The sequence below is a fragment of the Podarcis filfolensis genome, assembly GCF_964270895.1.
Source record: "Podarcis filfolensis genome assembly, chromosome: 4".
In the NCBI taxonomy this organism is placed as follows: Eukaryota; Metazoa; Chordata; class Lepidosauria; order Squamata; family Lacertidae; genus Podarcis; species Podarcis filfolensis.
Window position 1 is genome coordinate 52459504 of NC_139607.1, and position 19532 is coordinate 52479035.

Consider the following 19532-nt stretch of genomic DNA (forward strand, 5'->3'; position numbering starts at 1 on the left):
GGAATACAGTGTATAATCCTGTTTAGAACATTCTCCTGAGAAGAGGAAAAGCCTCCCTCTGGCCTTGAGGGCCTAACCTTGCATTATCTTTCCACCTGAGCCATACTTTTATCTCATTTGGGTTTGACCATTCTTCTAAAGCAAAGTATTTGGTCATCTACATTTATATGTTGTTTGCTAATAAAGTTCGAGATCAATTTACATGAAAGTTTGGACTGGACATGAGTTTTAACTGAACTGGATAGATACATAGATGAAGAGGCCAGAACAATAATCTCACTAGAGCAATTGTGGAGGCAAAGGACTTCACTGGTTTAAAAACTTATTTGGATAGCTGTATAAAGGACAGGATATTGGGTTATCTTCTTCTTTGGGAGATACCCATACCTTAAAAAATTAAATCAGGCAGAGTGAAATTGGCCCATTTTTTTTAATGTTGTGGCTGGATTTTTCTTGCACTCTTATTCTTTTCTCAGAAATATTTCTGCTGAACACGGTTGCATAAAAAGAATTGCTAACCAAAAACCCGAACATCAGGTGCAAATAACCAAAGCCAAAATAGACCAAAGAATCCTGAGGAGCAGTTGCAGTGCTTAGCAGGCACCCATGATTTTAGGCAAGTTACTCCTCTCATAGATCAACAAATATTCATAATAAAGTACAAACTCTGAGTGACCCTGTATACATTTTCCTATTAACTGCAGTCTCCTTTAATGACACGAGTGTGCATATTTACAAGATTCCCTGCAGAAGCATATATCTGCCAGTTTATTTTAACCTTTCATAAGCAGTTTATCCATATTTTCAGGGATGCAGAATGTGGAACAGGGGTGGCAAACATCAGGCCCAGCAGCCAAATTGCAACTCTCCAAACCTGTATTTCTGGACTTCAGTTCTAAGGCTGCATATGCCCTCTCCCCAGGCTACATGCTTCCCCAGCCTTTCTCCACAGCTTCTGCAAGTGCTTTTGTCTGGCTGCAGCTGGAGGGAATCCTTGGACTGTGGTAATGCCTTTTGCTGGCCTGGAGGGAAGTGTGTATAGAAACATCTGACTTGTGTGTCGCTGGAATGCCACTTACTATACAGAAGTAGATGCAGCTATTGTTCCACCCACTTTTGCCCCAGAGCGCCATCCACTTTTGCTTCTGGACCTCACCCATCACTGGCATCCAGCCCTCATAGGTTTTCCCACAAAGGAATGTGGTCTTTGAGCTGGAAAAGGTTCCCTTTGTAGACCTGAACCTCCTTTTTTATGCCTATCTTTTTCCAGATCTGGGATGATAGTAAGCACCACCACAGGGCTGCCAAGACATTGTGCCGCCTGAAATGTGGAACAAATAGCACCCCAGGTGCTATTCCATGTACAGTAGCCAAATAGACTGACAGCTGAATCTTATGGCCACACTGGTAATAAGACAGCCCCATCCACTGCATCTGAGGCAGGATGCTACTATTCAACTTCCAACAAATAAACAAATAATAAAATCTTGCAGCTGCTCCCTCCCTGCATCTTATACCTGTGTTGGCCCTTACCACCCATTTGAATTTTGCTGAAAACCTTAAAGGCCTAATGATAGGTTGCAAACATAAGAAAACCCTCTGTTGGGAAATTGTGGGGGGGGGGGCGGGGGGTAATATTGAGCAGAGAAGCAGTGGGTGAGGAAAGAGTTGGGCACACCTATCCCCACTGTTTCACTGCTTTAATTTCTCTGCTCTAGCCATTTACAGTGGTACCTCGGGTTAAGAACTTAATTCGTTCTGGAGGTCCGTTCTTAACCTGAAACTGTTCTTAACCTGAGAAACCACTTTAGCTAATGGGGCCTCCCGTTGCCGCAGCGCTGCGCAATTTCTGATCTCATCCTGAAGCAAAGTTCTTAACCTGAGTTACTATTTCTGGGTTAGCAGAGTCTGTAACCTGAAGCGTCTATAACCTGAAGCGTCTGTAACCCGAGGTACCACTGTATTTGTTTTATTGCCCCTTGAATATGGGTTTAATGTATAGTGCTACCCCATATGTCACATAGGAAGAAAAAGAAACAGACGAATCTTGCAAATTGTAAATTACAAATTATATTGTAAATCCCTATCCCTACCCCTCATTATTGCGCTAAATTAATGTACAGTCCCTGAGTTTTATTTTAGTGTTTATTAATGTTTTGGTTTTGCTATATTCAATTTTGGTGTTTTAATTTGATATATTGTAAACAAGCCTGGGATCTTAATTGATGAAGGGTGGTTTTAAAAGGAAATAAATAGTCTACACAATCATAACCAGAAATCTGCATGCTTTTTTAGTCACTTGAATGCTTTGTGTGGCTCTAAGATGTAACATGGCAAGCTCTAAACTTGACTTGTTTTGTTTGCAACTTCTGCACTGGTATGGACTCATATGGACCAGGATAACTAAACTTTCAAGTTGTCATGCATGTACAGGCCCCAGAACTTGGGGGGATTTGTGGGTAATTAAATGAATGCAATGTGTTATTTTTCAGTTGTCTGTAGTGGATCTTATTACTCATGATCTGATTTCCCCATACATATGTCATACATACATACATACATACATATATATGTCTCAACAGCTTCTGAAAGTATACCCCATTGTACTTCAAAAAAGATGCACTTGTCCTAACTTTAGAAAATGCAAGGGACTTAGATACTACAACTACAGTATCAGCAAAAGCCATAAAGTTCAGTACACAAATGGTAAACCCCAAACCTGAATGCCTTTTCACTTAAAAAACCCCCAACACATTCAGAGTGAGGTGAGGAAAGTTCTAAGTATGTGTAATGTATCTTATTCCACTGTACTCTTCTACTTCTTGCTGGCAGTGTGATCCATATCATTTGTCAATTCTACAGTTTGGAAGGAAAGCATTACTTTCTTGAGCATGATGCAGCTTCATAGCATGTTCCTATTTAATCGTGAAGTCAAAAGTAGATTTATCTCCGACTTTAATACCCAAATCATCTTAGTAAAACTGGATTTTCATCTGGCTGATTTAAACAGCACTAGCTTAGCCAATGTACTTTATAATAACCAGAGGATCTATGTAGCTTATATCTGCAAAGAAATCTTGTATGCAATATGTTGAGGCAATTTACCATATGCAGCGGCAACCTCTGGGAAACACATAGGCTTTTAAAAGTAATTTCTGTTGGCGGGAAAGTTTGTGAGCGCTCTTAGGAAGATTCAGAGCTCTGCCAAGCTCACCAAGAGAAATTGTTCCAAAATGTTTGCTTTCTCTCTTCTTAATCAGGAGCAGCGATGGAAGCAATACTCCGGATCACTTCAGAAATGATGATTTAATTTACTGTAAATCACCCTGTTGCACTCGCAAGGTAATAAACGGATAAATTTTCCAGTGCATGTGTAGTGGGATTCTAAGCCATGCTCACCAGCATGAGCGGGGAGCTAGGGGGTGCCAAGCCCAAAGCTGTCGATTTGTGCGCAAGGTCTTGGACTGCATTTCAAAGCAGCTAATGGAAATCCTGCCTTAACTACCCCTATTCAGGTGGTGATCCTGCCGCTAAGCGCACTTCGCCTCACAACCAGCTCGCTTTCCAGGCGAATGTGCCCTTACCTTTACGAAGAGGGAGATGTCATGCTCTTGCGCCTCTTCCACCGGCGCGGCGAGTGGGATCTGCTCTTCTGCCGCCGCTTCCTCCTCCTCCTCCTCTTCCTCCTCCTCTTCCTTTCCCTGCATGCCATTCACCCCGAGCGCATCCCCGACCTCCGCGGCCCCTTCGACGGCTCCCTCCGCAGAATCGTCCTGCAGGTGGTTGATGCGTTCATCAGCATCCTCTCGCGCCGGCTCCGTCGCTCCCAAGGCCGGGGGAGCCTCCTCCTCCTCCTCGGCAGCCGCCTCGAGGTTTCCCGGGGCTTCGCTTTCCTCCGCGCGCGCATCTTCATCTGCCGGGGTTTCCTCGCGCGCATCCAGTTCCCCCTCGGCGGGAATTTCTCCGCTTGGGCCTTCCCTCTCTTCCCTCAGAGTCTCTTCTTCTCCCGCGGGAGCCTCCGGAGGTTCCAGCTGCTCTCCCAACTCGGCCTCAGCCTTCTCAGCCTCTCCGTCGAGCTTTTCGTTTTCGCGCGCTTCTTCGCTCGTCTCGTCTCTTTCATGTCCGCCGCGCTTTTTCTCTTCCTGCTCGCTCTCTCCTGTCACAGACTCCCCTCCCTCTCCGACCACCGGCTGCTCCTCACTCGCGCCCGGACTCTGGCCCGGCTCCCCCTCTTGTGGGGGCTCCTCTCCTTCAGAACTCCCCTCGACCGGCCCCTCTTCACTCGGCCCCCTGGTGTCCACCGACTCCCCTTCTTGTTGAGGGGGCTCCTCTCCTTCGCGGGTCTCTTCTCCGTCGACCGGCTTCTCTTCGCTCGCCCCCCGAGTCTCCCCCGGCTGCTCCCCCTCTTGTTCCGGCGACACCTCTCCTTCAGGACTCCTTTCCTCGTTCACTGGCGCCCCCCGACTCTCGCCCGGCTCCGCCTCTTGAGGGGGCTCCTCTCCTTCAGGACTCCTTTCTCCGTCCACTGGCTCCTCTTCACTCGCCCCTCGGCCCTCGCCCGGCTCCCCCTCTTCTTGTGGCGACGCCGCGGGAACTGCCACCTCCTCAGCGTCTCTGCCCTCAGTCTTTTCCTCGCCGGCGGCGCCCGCAGCCGCCCGCGTTTCGTCCCGCTCTGCAGGGCGTCCGGCCGGACTCGCCTCCCTGCCCTCCTCCCGCTCCTTCTCTCCCTCAGGACTGGGGGGCGCCTCTCCATCTTCGCGGCTTTGCTGGCTGCTGAGGCTGCTTTCTCCCGTCTCGTGGCTCTCGCCTTCCTCTTCGCGGGCTTTCTCCTCAGGCGTTACGCGCGGAGCTTCGCCCTCCGCGGAGGTGGAGGTCGGGGGCTCTTCCGTGTCCTCCTCTCCCCTCTCATCCTCCTCCACTGCTCCGTTCTCGTTCCCGCCTTTCTGCCGCGCTTCTTCTTCGGCATCCGGGGCCAGAGCTGCCTCGAGCTGCCCCTGCGCCTCGGCCATGCCGACCTCCTCAGGGAAAGGGCGTTCTTGATTGCAGGTGACAGGTGCGCGTCCCTGCGGGCCAAGGGCGCCTCGGCTCTCACGCAGCTCCCGCTCCCGCTATGGCGACTGTGCCCTCCTCTCTGCGCTCACACAGTCGGATTAAGTCTGGGACTTGGCCAGCGACAAGGGTCACATTCTCGACTCCCCATCAGGGAGCACGCCGGAGCGGTGCGCGCATGCTCAAGCGCAACAGTTGAAGCTGGCCGTGCCCTCACCTTTCTTGCCTCGCCTGCCAAGAGGGCTTTGCTCCCCGGACTAAGAGAAACTAGGAGGACGACAGGAGTAACAGGGTCGGCCTGGACATCTAAGGGGAAGCTGCCAGCGGTGCAAAGTGTAGGGGAATTCAGAGTGGGGCCTCGGACAATACTGAGAGAAAAGAGGCCAAAAGGGAGAGACAGGAGAACAGGTGGCAAGAGGCTAAGAACAAAAGGAAGCAGATGGGCAAAACTGGGACAGGGGCTCAGGGATGCCTGGGCTTTTCTGCAGAGAGCTCCATCTACACCCTTACTCCTTCTTTTGCTTTGTTGCTATTTCTCCGTGTCTAGTTGATTTTGTAAAGCCCCAAACACTTAAAGGTGGGATTTTACCCTACTAAAACTAGATTAGAGGAACAATTTACATGGCATGTTCTGAAGGCTGGCTGGACAGCGCTTGCCTGGGTATATGAATTTCAGTGCACCCTCAACATGCAATACAGTGTGCACTTCACTGTGCCACCAGGCCAACCCATGCTGGGCAGCTTTGTGACAGTGTTGCAAGTACACGCAACTCAACCCACTGCCACTGTTGGCCAGTTTCTGAAATGCCTTATGGTTCAAAGCGGACAGGAGTTTACAAAGCAGGACCAACACACACTAGCAGTAAAATGGAATAACATGTTCAGAATTTCCAGTTCTCTGTGCATGCAGTTTCTCACAGCAAACCAGTTGGGTCATTGCAAAGTGCCTTTTACTGTGATGGTGGTTCTGGCTGTGTTAGTGATGGTGACATCCGGATTGTGAATGAACTGGAGATCAACTAAGCAATGTTCTTATGCATCCACTTTGGCACATCAGAAACTACCGTAATTTACTGCCTAGGATTCTTCACATTATTTACTGTGTCACTCAGGTGAACATGGGCCCAGTGGCAATCTTTTTTTTCCCTGTTTCCTTTTTTGGTGGAGCCCTTACAGTGCAGTTCTAGATACACTTACTCAGAAGGGAGAGGGACCATGATAGAACACAAAACTGGCATGCAGAAGGTCTGTTTCAATCCCTGGCATCTCCAGGTTTGTTCTTTTTTCACTGATCAGGTGGCAAGTGATGGACAAGACCATGGGTAGGCAAACTAAGGCCTGGGGGCCGGATCCGGCCCAATCACTTTCTAAATCCGGCCTGCAGACGGTCCGGGAATCAACGTGTTTTTACATGAGTAGAATGTGTCCTTTTATTTAAAATGCATCTCTGGGTTATTTGTGCGGCCTGCCTGGTGTTTTTACATGAGTAGAATGTGTGCTTTTATTTAAAATGCATCTTTGGGATATTTGTGAGGGATAGGAATTCGTTCATTATTATCTTTTTCAAAATATAGTCTGGCCCCCCACAAGGTCTGAGGGGCAGTGGACCGGCCCCCTACTGAAAAAGTTTGCTGACCCCTGGGCAAGACTTTTGCCTTAGGCTCCAGAAAGCTGGTGAATCAGAATAGAATAGACAATTCTGGGCTAAGTAGACTAATGATTTGATCTGGTATAAGGCAGCATTTTATGTTCCATTGAGGCTTACTCCCTAAAAATGTCTTTATACTCACCTTATACTTATTATACTCCCCAAGGAATAAGCTCCACTGAATTCAATGGGATATACTTCTAAGTAAATATGTCTAGGATTATGCTGTCAGACTTCTGTTTTATTGCTATCGCCATAAGCAAAAGAACTCAAATTCTGACATACAAAATACTCCTTTGCTTTAGCCCTTCACTCACTACAACTCTGATTTTGTGGGCATGGAACCTATCCAAATACTCAGGTGATATTTTGGCAGTAAAGACTGCACCTAACCTTTGATGTGTTGATTTACAGCAGTTTGGGGTTAAAGGGATTACTATTCCCAATACCAGGGATCTAAAATAAAGTCTCCCTCCTCCCTCGGAATGTGAAGGCTTATAAGGTTTACAATGTGAGAAACAATGAGGAACACAAAACCTACTGTCAGGGTAAATAAATCATACGAAAGGAAACTTTGAATTGTCTGTGTGAAAGGAAACTTCGTATTGTTTGAGGGCCACTTTCTCAGTGTATCACTGAGCAACGTTTAGCCGCTGAAATTCTGGGGTGCTGGACATGTTCTTAAGATGGGCACACTTATTTCTAGCTTGAATTTGACATACTTCATATTCCTTCCACCTTTCCCCATCCAATTCCCTCCTCTCCTTGGCAATAAAAATGGAGTCTAGTGGCACCTTTTGTAAAGTATAGCTTTACATAGTGTAACATCTGGTGATGGTAGCAGTTGCAACCACAGTGCTGATGTTTCCCAGCTCTTCCTCCAAAGAGCCCTGTTGGATCAGGCCAATGGTCCATCTTGTACAGCACCCTGTTATCGCAGTGGTCAACCAGATGCCTGGCAACACCCACACTGCCATGTGGGGAATCTCTTGCAGATGACCACAGTGCCTGGAGACAGGGCAGTCAAGTCATGTATCCATAGCAGTGGCCAGAGGAGAAATGACTGCTGGGAGGAATGCAGAGAAAAGGAACACCATGATACATCTGCAGCAGCACAAATGGATGCCTTCATCTGCCCCAGATGCAACAAAATATGTCTCTCCCACAGCCACAGCAGGTGTTGTAAACTTCCAACAGCTTGACCTTACCCCCAAAGGCACACACCTCTATCGTCTCCCGAGACAGATGGGTTCCAACGGACCAGAATTATACCATGGCATTGCTGAGCAACAAACTTAAAGTTGTGAAACGCACACACATAGTGGTCATTAAACTATATCCTTTTTATATATATATATAAATTTTTATTAATTTTCCAACATATATCAAAACACAACACAACTGACAGTACACAAACAAACAAACATACAAACACGTATAATTTCATAACCTCTTTTTCTTAAACCTTATTTCAACGACTTCCCCATACCTCCCTTTTCTGCATCCCTGTTTTAAACTTTTCCAGCAACCCCTAATTTCAATTACTTATAATTCACTTTCTTTAATCCTTTTTCTCTTACCCAATTATTTGTCACTGCAATTCTGTTTTACATTACCCATAACATTTTAGCACTCATTAATTTTACAACAGTTCTTAAGATAAGTTTTGAATTTCTTCCAATCTTCTTCCACCGTCTCTTTTCCTTGGTCACAGATTCTGCCAGTCATCTCAGCCAGTCCCATATAGTCTACATTAAACTATATCCTAGCTGCATGTTTAGTAACAGTGTGATATGTAAAATCCTATGTTTTTAACTATTCTGTTATCTGAGTACCTCACACTACTCTTGTCAATAATATGGACAGGGAACATGAAAAGCCACAAACTTGACCTCACTGCCTTATAAGTGATTCCCAGGATATTAATAGAGCTACGTAAATGCAAGGAATTAATAACTGGTCCAAAATCAAAGATAGAACATAAAACCCCAACTGTTCCATGCCTCTAGAAAAATATGACAATTGTAACCAGCAGAGAAGTAGGCATCAAATGAGAGAGGGGATTTCAAGGGCAAACTCACATAATCTTGCACTGATTAACGGTATTTGCTTATGAACTTCAGTTTTTCTTTCATGAAACAATAGATTAGCTTTACAAATACTTGTTAAGAGTCAGCCAGAGTGATATTTGAAGGCAGTTTAAAAATTACCTTTGTACCAAGGAGAAGAATGTAGGACATTGATACGGACATCAGTCTCGTAGAGGTCAGTTAATGACTTTTCACAGGAGTGATTTGGGTTTTATAATCCAGTCAAAGTTAAGAGTTAATTTTAAAGTCCCACTTATTTCAGCAAGAAGTTAAGCATTTTGTTAACTATCTCTTATGGAAACTAGTGGGGCTTTAAAGTGCTTCACTGTGAATATCCTGTGAATAATGTGATGCCTAATGGAAATGTCGAACTAAGAGCTTTGGTAGGGGGTGGAGAAAAAGCAGAGCAAGATACTATTGCAAGAGATACACACAACTTTCCTCCAGGCTGATCTGCTGCTGTTGGCAACTCAGTATTCTGACAGCAGGATAAACGTTTTGAATGGAATGCAACTTGTATAGTTCCACTGTTGCTACTGAGATTCTGTGTGTAACCTTGCAAGTGAAAGACTGTAGCATTGGCAGACCATGTGCATTGTATGCAGAAATGCCCTGTGTTCAATCCATGATACATCCAAATAGGGCTGGGAAATCTTGAGAAGTGGACAATACTGAGCTACATGAAATCAAGTTATGACTGAGGATCAGCCAGCTTTTAATTAATTAAATTTAAATTGATCGCATATTTATAATCTGCACTCTTATTTTTAAAGAATCAAGGTGCTATACAACATATGAGGAAAAAATCAACAAGAGCATCCACAGGTGCATCATTAACAAGTCAATAAATCATCAATAAATGGCTTAAAAAATAAAATTCATATTGCAAAGGCCTGTCTAAACAGTATAGTTTTCAAAAGACACCTGAAAGAAGGGAGGGTCCCTAGTAAAGGCCAACCAAATCACAGGAGCATGGAGAACCACCAGAATCACACCATTAGAGGATCTTTGTGAATGAGGTGGAGCAACAGATGGTCTTTAAGGTACTTTGGTCCTAAGTTGTTTTGGGCTTGGTGAATTCACCCCAGTACCTTGAATCTGGCCTGGCAGCAAATTGGCAGCCAGTACTGTAATCTGTTCCTGCGAGCAGACTGGCTGCTGTGATCCACACTAGTTGAAGCTTCCAGACCAGAAACAAGGGCAGCCCCACATAAAGTACATGACAGTAATCAACTCTTGAGATTACAAATGTATTAGGAATGACAGCTAGAATGTGGAAGCATTTTAGTATTTCTGAATAAAAAGGAAAGCATATTCATTTTACCATTTGAGCCTTCGGAGCATAAATGGCTAAATGATATCAGGAAATGACTTCAATTAGGTTACAAAAGCAGCAAACAGTTTTAAAGACCAGCAACACCTTAAAGACAGACATACTTATTGTGGCCTAAGTTAACAAGGATTGAAATAGACTTCATCAGATGCATCACAGTTCATCCTCAGTCAACAGATGCACACATACACAGAAAGAAATGTAAACTTTGGGGTCAAAAAGCCACGAAAGTAAAGTAGTAGTACAGTCGCTGCTATTTCTATGCAAGGCTAAAATGTGTACAAGATAAGCTCTGTTAACTGCTGATAATGCTATCTTCTAAGCTTTGGTATGCTAATTTAATGCATGTAATGGGACAAGGAAACAGCACTGGTTTGGGCTGAGTCCTAAACAAATGCAATCAAGCCTGCTGATAAATTCTAGTTGGCCTATTTCATGTTGAAGTATCTCTTTGAAGTTTCTTTTGTTGGAGAAGTCTGTCCATAGCAGAGATACCTAGGAGCCTGAGATGTCCCCACCCCACCCGCCATGCTTCAGAATATTGCCATTTTTAAAAATGCAGATTCACGTTTGTCTATTCTTGTGTAGACAGCAGGACTTACACTTAAATTGGCATGGTAAAGCTAGAAAGATTGTCCAGGGTGGGTGGGTGAGATGTAAGAATAAATACAAATAATGATATGAAATTCTTTGGAGATTTTTACGTGTATTTCCTTGGTCATAGGGCTATTGGGTAGGATAAGGAACCACATGTTTTTAACAGGCCATTATTATTTAGTATTCTCCATAGGTCTGATCCATTGCACTGCCAGCACAGCAGCTACACATGGAAAAATCTCTGTGGGCCATATTTCCCCCTGAAATAGGCATTCATGGAGTGTGTATGCAGGTACCACATCCAGTCATTATGGGGAATGGGGTGCCTATGACCCCATTTCATAGAATGGACTGGTCCAATGATTGCTTGTGTGTGTACAGTGAGAAGGGGAGTGAAAACTGAGCTATTGCACTCTATAAGGATCCCCCCCGGGCACTGCATCCACAAAGGACTGGATCCTTAAAAATTCAGTCTGTTTGGTACAGTGGTACCTCTGGTTAAGAACTTAATTCATTCCGGAGGTCCGTTCTTAACCTGAAACTGTTCTTAACCTGAAGCACCACTTTAGCTAATGGGGCCTCCTACTGCTGCTGTGCCGCCAGAGCACGATTTCTGTTCTCATCCTGAAGCAAAGTTCTTAACCCGAGGTACTATTTCTGGGTTAGTGGAGTCTATAACCTGAAGCGTATGTAACCTGAAGCATCTGTAACCCGAGGTACCACTGTACTGCATTCCACCAAGCTGTGATTGGTGACTTACTATCTACTTTGACTGAACTAAACCTAGAAATCTTAGGGGGGTGGGAGTGGAGCAAGGCAAAAAAAAAAAAAGCCATCTGGGTATAATGTTCTCAGCTCCCCCTCAGTAAGCTGATTAGGGACAATCAGCTCCCTTCACAGCTGCTTAAATTCATCCCACTGAGAAGGAACAAGCATCAGGAGAAGGAAGAAAGGCATTTGTATGAGCAGAAAGTGGAACTAGCTGGAGGAAGAAGGAAAAACAGGGAACGCCACAACATTTCAAGCACCTTGGGTGCTTTTGGTGTTAAAATTATAATTATTTAAATGGCTTTTATCAGCACAATTCTAAACTGTTCAAGGGATTTTGCATTTATATACCAAGGCAGAGAAAGCTGCCTCCTTCTGGTGAAAGGCTCTGAGACCACGCAACCATTATTTGTTACATTTGGTATCCAGCCTTCCCCCCCAGTGATGCTGAAGATGGCTAACGGCAAAGTAAAATACAAAACAGCAATCAAAAACATAAAATCAGGGCTGGTAAAAGATGTTGACCAAAGTGTCGCTCAAAAAGCCCATAGGCCATATTCCAACCAGGTGAAAGTACTCAAGGAGGGAACAGATCAGAGCCTGGGAAAGGTGTGGTGTAGCCTTGGGAGATTTGATCATCTGTCTGAGATAGTGAGAAACAATGTTGAACAGCATGGATGCCTAGGATGGCAGATCCTGGGAGAAGGAAAGTAGCTGCAAGGTGCTGGAGGACAGAACAGTGTGTGCCATGTCTCTGGAGCGCAAGCCTGGGCAGGTTACCCAGACAAAAATACCCTCCTCTTGGTCTCAATGATATGCTCCAAAGGAGTTTAGCACCAGCTTGGCTGCAAGAGTTGCAGGAAGAAGGCATACAAGACACCATCCAACAGTCTTAAGGACTCCACTCGGGGTTTGTGTTACATCCTTGCTTTTCATCGTACAGTATGTGTAAATGCATTGTGTGAATACAATCCCACTGGAAATCAAAGTCACTTTTCATGTAATTGCCCTAACACGGTAAATGAAATGTGCATGCAAGAAACCTGAAACAAAGTGGGCCCACTTATCCAGGAGGGAGAAAAAGCGAGGAGGGGGAAAGTCAGGTATGTCACTTAAACTCCTTGGGAAAAAAAGTGGGATATAAATGCAACAAATAAATTTTAAAACAAAACAGAATGCTGCTGTATTGTAAACTGTTTCTCCTTCACCAGCAACCACTAGATGGTAGTGTTTGATCATCTTTTTGAGATACTGAGAAACAATATTGTTCACTGGTTACTATTTTGGACTAGCCAGTTTCCTTTTTTATTATAGGGGAGTTCAGTTGTCTGCCAATTTTTCTTTGTGCATGTGACCTTCGATAACTCCAGAATTATCTGAATTTTGTTTATCAGTCTTAAGCTGCTATCCTAAATATGAGCACTTGTAACCATTCCCCTTTAAGTCAGTAGGACTTGCTTCCAACAGCATGCTTAGGATCACATGATTGCACCTTGACTCTAGGCTCTTCTAGAGGGGAGTGGTCTGCTTTAAGGCACATAAATTTCTGTTTTTGAGGTCAAATCAGGGCAAATCTTTCTGTATCTTAGACAGAATTCAATTTGTTGGTCCAGATCCATCATATTTATAAAATGCTGGGAGAATATTTTTATTATATAAATCCTTACAGAGGTCCAGTAGGGGAATCTCTGCACAACAATACCTAAGGATCTCACCATACATATTACTAAAAGATGTAGCATGTTCCATATGTGCCAACTCCCTGGGGCCCTGGGCAGTGGTGGAGCTAGCTGCTCCGGCACCCAGAGTGGCATGCACCTGGGGGGCAGAGCTAGCTGCCCGTGGGGGCAGGGCTAGCATCCCAGGGGGACGCAGCAAGCATCCCAGGGGTGCGCCGCCTGCATCGAGCATCCGGGGGGTGCATCTCAGGGAGTGCGCCGGCCATGGCGAGCATCCTGGGGAAGGGGGGCAATGTCACACACTCCTTGATGACACCTGGGGCGGGCTGCACCCACCACATCCACCTCCCTCCGCCTCTGGCCCTGGGTGCCCAACACCCACAAAACTCCCCATGAAGTGGCCAGGCACCCACAAATTTTGGTGCCAGGGCCATGCCTGGCACCCACAGCCACAGGGCCAAGCTGGCACTCCTGGCATGCTCAGTCCACATTTTGTGGTTCTACACATTATAATTTTTCACATCAATGTTTTATACTTCTACAATCTTGGGACTGCTACAATTCTGCTAATGCCCCTCTCTTGTGCTCTGGCATTTTGGCTCCATAATTAGAAATAAGAAGGAATTGTTATTCTTTGCTATAATACCTTCAGACTAGCACAATAATGTTTCACAAACATTTGATTTCTGTCATGTGATATTATGTTCACATTGCAGTGATGCTATCCATTTGCTTTTTGGAAATATTGAAATGGATATGGGCTTCTAGAGTTACTGAAAGCTATATGGCTATTAAATATAATTAGATTCAAGAGACTATATGACATGAAATAAAGCCTGGGGTGCAAACAGATATGTATCTTTGAACTGCTGATCATTCACAATTTCCCCCCATTCCCCCCTCCCAATACCAAACTGATTTTGAAAGTCAAGGGAGCTTCAAAGCAATATGAAGTTTCCTTTAGTTTCAAAACCAGTTTGGTAATTGGGGGAGGGGAAGGGAACCAAACCTTAAAACTTGGATGCATATATGTCTGGGTAGGCTTGCTGAAATAAAAAAATTTAAAGGTTTTAGCGGGCATCTAAAACAGTATAATGAGGGTTCCTGCTTAGTGATAACAGGCAGGGTGTTTCACAGCAAAATGCAGAACCTTGTAAAAGTGCTCGTTCCATAGACCTTGCAGTTGAGCAGGCATATGTATGGGACATAACAATCTTCAAGGAAACTTTCATTGGCAGTAACTGCACTAAAAGCCAAGGAGTAGTGCTGTGATTGTCGGCATAAACACTGCAAATCATTTAGTATAAATTATTAAGTTGGATATTACAGTAATTTAAGGTCAGGTATTCTTCTCTCTACAAAATTCATTTCCCTGCAGTCAGGTGTAGTTGTACTAATGTTGCAGGCTGAGAAAGGGGTACTTACAGAAACAAATAGCTAGCCTTTCTCTCTTTTGAAAGTATACATAATTTATTTATTATACATCACATTTTTATTTATGGCTATAGGATAAGGTTTCTGCTGGAGTTTTCAACTAGCAGCTTTCAGGATTGTTGTGAGAATCTCATGTATGCCACTGTGAACTCCTTGGAGAAAGGATGAGATGCAAATTCAATCCACAAACTATAACAAACAAGCGGCCATCCAAAAAGCACTCCTTCCGATATACTGGAAGGAATAAGTCTAAACCAGTCTTCCCTAACCAAGTATCTTCCAAATATTTTTGACTGCACCTCCCATAAGTCCTTGTCAGTGCAAGTATGCTGGCTGGGGCTGATGGGAGTTGTAGTCCAAAACACCTGGAGGCTGGAGGACATAGGTTTGGGGGAAGCTAGCCTACACCATGGGGGACAATTTGTGACCCTCCAGATGTTGCTGGACTACAACTCCTACCATCCCTGGCTATTAGCCATGCTGACTGAGGCTGATGGGAGTTGGAGTCCAACAAATATCTACCGTATTTTTCGCCCCATAGGACGCACCTATTTTTTTTTTGGGGGGGGGGGAATAAAGAAAAAAAAAATTATTCCCCCCCAGGCGCGGGGCTGGCGTGGGGGAAGCCCGAGCTTCCCCCGACCCCAGAACAGGCTGCTGCCGTCCTCCGGAGGGCACCCCATGCTTCGGGATGCAGGCTGCCGCCCCAAGCCTCGTGCACCGGGCGGGACCTCCCGCCGGGCGCGGGAGGCTTGCGGACACCTTCCCGAAGCACAGGGTGTCCTCCGGAGGGCGCCCTGTGCTCCGGGCTGCAGGCTGCTGCCCGCAAGCCTTGCGAGCCCGCGGGAACTCCCCCGGGCTCGCAAGGCTTGCAGATAGCTTCCTGAAGCCTGGAGAGCGAGAGGGGTCGGTGTGCACCGATGCCTCTCGCTCTCCAGGCTTCAGCGAAAGCCTGCATTCGCCCCATAGGACGCACACACATTTCCCCTTCATTTTTGGAGGGGAAAAAGTGCGTCCTATAGGGCGAAACATACGGTACATGGTCACATTTTAGCTACTCCAGCATAAACATTATATTGAAAGAAAACAACAACAAGCTGTCAGTTAAATATACAGCAGTGGAAGGGTTTGTTTTATTTTATGGAGGAGAGGGCTCTCAGGCAGTGACCCCTGCTGTGAGAATACAGCATTGCAAGTACCCAAATAAGCACCCCATTTATCATCTGTGGGATATTTTGGAAGGACTGCCCTGGAATCAGATCAATGACCCATGTCAATCCCTGTGATTAAAAACGTGGCCTGTGAAGGCTGGAATCTCAGGTGTCGTTATGATTCCTTGAAAAGGTGATCCTTTGAGGATTAAAAGAGAATTATGCTGCTTTTCCCGTTCGCCTTCCAAAGCGATTCTTTAATTGCTTCTTTGCAAGTGCAGGCACCACGTCGAATAAATTATACCCGTGCTCCTCCTGCCAAGAGGCGAAGTGGGCACTTTGAGATTTACCGTAACGGGGGAGAAGGAACGCGAGGCGGGGAAGAGGCAATGTGGGCATTGCCCGAACCCAAGATGGCTGCCGCAGCGCCACGGCACTTCAAGACGGGTCACCTGTTGAAGTAAAAGCCCGGGTGTTTCATTGGCTCCGCAGGGCCGGGCCCTGAGCCGTTGACCGTCGCCAATCTACCCCCCTGGGGCTGAGGGAGAAAGGGTATACTGTAAGGGCCGGAGTGGCGGCGAGAGGCGGCTGGTCGGCGTCGCTCCCTCTGACTCGCCGCCTCAGCCAGGCCAGGCCCGAGCCCGACGGGCTTCGTCCCCGCCCCCGGCTCCTCTCCTCAACTCGGCATGGAGGACCGGGGGGGCGGCGGCCGCAGGGAGAGACCGCGAGCCGTAGAAGCGGAAGAAGGCGAGGAGCCGGCAGAGACCGCGGCGGGAGAGGAGGAGGAGGAGAAGGCGGCGGCGGGAGTGACCGTGACGATTACGGAGCCAGAAGGCGGCGAGGAGGACGAGGAGGAGGACGAAAGCGAGGCTGAGGAGCGGGACACCGAGTGGAGCTTCGTCGACATGGAGACGGTGTCCCTGCGCGACCTGCCCACGGCGCTCATCGCCTGCAACCTGCCCTTGCCTGTCTTCTTACCCGATGGCCCCTGCAAGGTGGGTGGGGGGGCGAAGGGGGCTCCCGGAAGCCGGGCTGGGGGAGAGGAGAGTTTGGAAGTGGGGGGGCGAAAGGGCCCGGAAAGGGCAGGCCCCGCCCGCTCCCGGCCAGCACCACCCGCGGCCGACAGGGGCTCTCAGTCGGGGATGGCTGGCTCCTCTGGGAGGCGAACACGGCTAACAAACAAACCGGTGAAATGAGGCACAGCGACGCCGGGTTCTCTGGTGGGGGGACGTGAGGCAGAGGGGGGTTCTGCAAGAAGGCGCCCCCAGCCCTCTCCAATGAGTTGTCGTTCATTAGGCAAACATTTTACAGAGCAGGACCTCTTGCGGCCTGTGCTTGCGCTTCGTGAAAGGCAGAAGCTGTTGCCCTGCTGCCCCTGGGGCGTATCTAAAGGGCAGCTGCCCATGCAGGATTCCTAGGATTCACCTCCCTGCTTTTTTTCCGGGCCGGCCCTAGCATTGGGTGGAATGAGGCAGTGGCCTCAGGTGGCAGATGCTGTGGGCCAGGGAGGGCTGCTAAAGTGTCGGAGGATAGACCTGTGTGGGAAGCACACACCACCTGCCCTGTGTCCCTTAATCTAGCCTCGTGCCATCCGTTGTGGTGTGGAGCGTACTATCAAATTGCCAATTTTGAAGTAAGGTTCAGCTTCCGGGCCAGTCAGATTCCATATGTAGAATGGAGACAGGACACCCATCTTGTCCTCGGAGACCAAAAGGTCTTGGGCTGGCCCTGTGGAAAAGGGACTGGCCAAGGAACAGAAAGGACTGCAATTCCCTCCCTGCTTGTATTGTAGGGTTGCAGTGGTACATCTGCTACCCGTTAAGTAGGACCTGATCCTGTGCAGACATGTGTTTAGTTGTATTGGCCCAAGGATTACTGAATTTTGCCAGCAATTATATCTGACAGCTCTGAGCCCTTACTTTTACAAAGGCTAAACATAATTTGTACACTGCTGTAGGCCTTTGGGGATGTTAATGAGGAAATCTGCAACAAAATGTGATGTACCCTTGGCCTGAGCCCCGTAGCACACTCCATTTGCGGGCTACTTGGACCAGTCTGCTGCTGTGCTGTGATGCAATTAAACTACAGTGGTACCTTGGGTTAAGTACTTAATTCGTTCTGGAGGTCCGTTCTTAACCTGAAACTGTTCTTAACCTGAAGCACCACTTTAGCTAATGGGGCCTCCTGCTGATGGAAGGGACTATGGAAACAGGAAGGGGCACTTATTCTATTCTTCTCCTCCCGTAATATTTATACAGCAGCATGGCATTTAAAAACAGCAACATGTCATTTCGAAGGCCTGCCATGATATACAGAGCTTTATTGCCATCTCCCACATGTGACTTAAATTTTGATATTTCCAGGTAGTTCAAAGAGCTAAGCAGGTGAATTGCAATGTATCAACCTACATTTGAAAGACGCAAATTGACCCTCACATCGTTAGGAATGAAAGGTTGTAACCATGGCAGGCCTTCGAAATGACATGTTGCTATTTTTAAATGCCATGCTGCTGTATAAATATTGCGGGAGGAGAAGAATAGGAAACATAAGTGCCCCTTCCTGTTTCCATATACCATCATATGCAAAGTGTAACTCTAGCATCTCTGCCTACAGTCAGATGTTTGGCAGGAACAAGCATAATGTTTGTCTTTATCTCTCTTCCCTACTTAGTCCCTTCCATCAGCTAAAGCTATACCTTTGCCTGAGATGCATGAGGGGAAAATCATACGGAATGTAATTCATTGGTTTTTGTTACATGGTGCTCCAAAGAATGAAGAACTAAAAGCAAATTTTATTTATTTTTTAATGTTCAGGCTCTTGCTCTAACAACAATAACAAAAAGCTTACTAACTGATATTTTGTTTATCTATAAAACTGCTGTATTTTTCTTCTAGGACTAAGATGTGGTTTTGTAAGATCTAAATTTATAGTCCTTTTAAATAACCTTAATAGTTGCCATAGCTACTTACATACTCGGCAGCTTCTTAGGTACACTTAAGAAATGCAAACTTGTATTTTCAAATATATATTCTGTGCTGTTTTACTTTTAAAATGTTACATTTCAAATGATTCCAATGTGAGTCCAAGCTTTAGGCAACTTCAAGACTGCAGAAAGACATGGAAATAGGTATATGTGCTAGGGTAGCCTTCTTGAGTATAGTGCATAAGGGTGTTAACCAACCAATCCTCAATTCATATCTAATCCCACCCAAATTCACTAGCCTTTGTATATGGTGCTGTTGCTATTCTTAAATGGCTGTAATGAAGATTACCAAGATAATGGTTGGGATTCAGAGAACCAATTAGGGCAATGAAAATAGGTTTGCACTAGCTTAGTGGGTTTTGTTTTTTTTGCTTTGACCCCCATATTATCATATACCTGCTTTTTAAACAGTTTGCCATATAGATTGGAGGCTTACTGTTTTGAGAATTGCTATAAAATTCCGGTGAGCTTACAGAACTAGTTTCATGGTTCTTTACATCTTGACTAATGCAATGCATTTGGAGCACTTGAGACATACCATATGAATGCTATCCTTTATTCTTGTTAGCAGTCACTTACCGTAATTTCATTTCCAAATCCTGAAAATAATGCTTGGATCAGCCACAAGGGGGTGAAGTAACACCACTTACAGTATTTGCAAAGTTTGTCTGAAAGAGAGTGCTTGTGCTTTTAAAACTCTGTTTCTGCTGGTGTGTATAATTTGTCAGATATATTCCAGATAAAGAACCTAGAGTGCTTTCAGACAAAGGGGCTCTTAGTGCTTTCAGTTCTGCTTTCTG

At 45.9% G+C, this 19532-nt stretch overlaps 2 protein-coding genes across 6 annotated transcripts in view; one reads left to right on the forward strand and one right to left on the reverse strand.

Annotated features, from left to right (window-relative positions):
- The window catches only part of CLIC6 (chloride intracellular channel 6), a 136703-nt gene that overhangs the window by 17260 nt on the left and 99911 nt on the right, over nucleotides 1-19532 (reverse strand). Inside the window, exon 1 of one of the 2 annotated variants that reach the window (XM_083608844.1) lies at nucleotides 3585-5216. The exons of the other annotated variant lie outside the window; for it this stretch is intronic. Within the exon in view, the coding sequence (XP_083464970.1) occupies nucleotides 3585-5009 (1425 nt within the window). The 5' untranslated portion in view covers nucleotides 5010-5216. Of the gene's footprint in view, nucleotides 1-3584; nucleotides 5217-19532 lie in introns of those variants that run through there. 2 annotated transcript variants of the gene reach the window in all.
- The window catches only part of RCAN1 (regulator of calcineurin 1), a 35643-nt gene continuing 31816 nt past the window's right edge, over nucleotides 15706-19532 (forward strand). For 3 of the 4 annotated variants that reach the window (XR_014546971.1, XR_014546972.1, XM_083608883.1), the window contains exon 1: nucleotides 15706-16744. Coding sequence is in view for 2 of the 4 variants with exons in the window: in XM_083608883.1 (XP_083465009.1) it covers nucleotides 16436-16744 (309 nt within the window). In the remaining 2 variants the exon portion in view is untranslated. Of the gene's footprint in view, nucleotides 16745-16876; nucleotides 16937-19532 lie in introns of those variants that run through there. The other variant, XM_083608885.1, reaches the window with a different exon arrangement.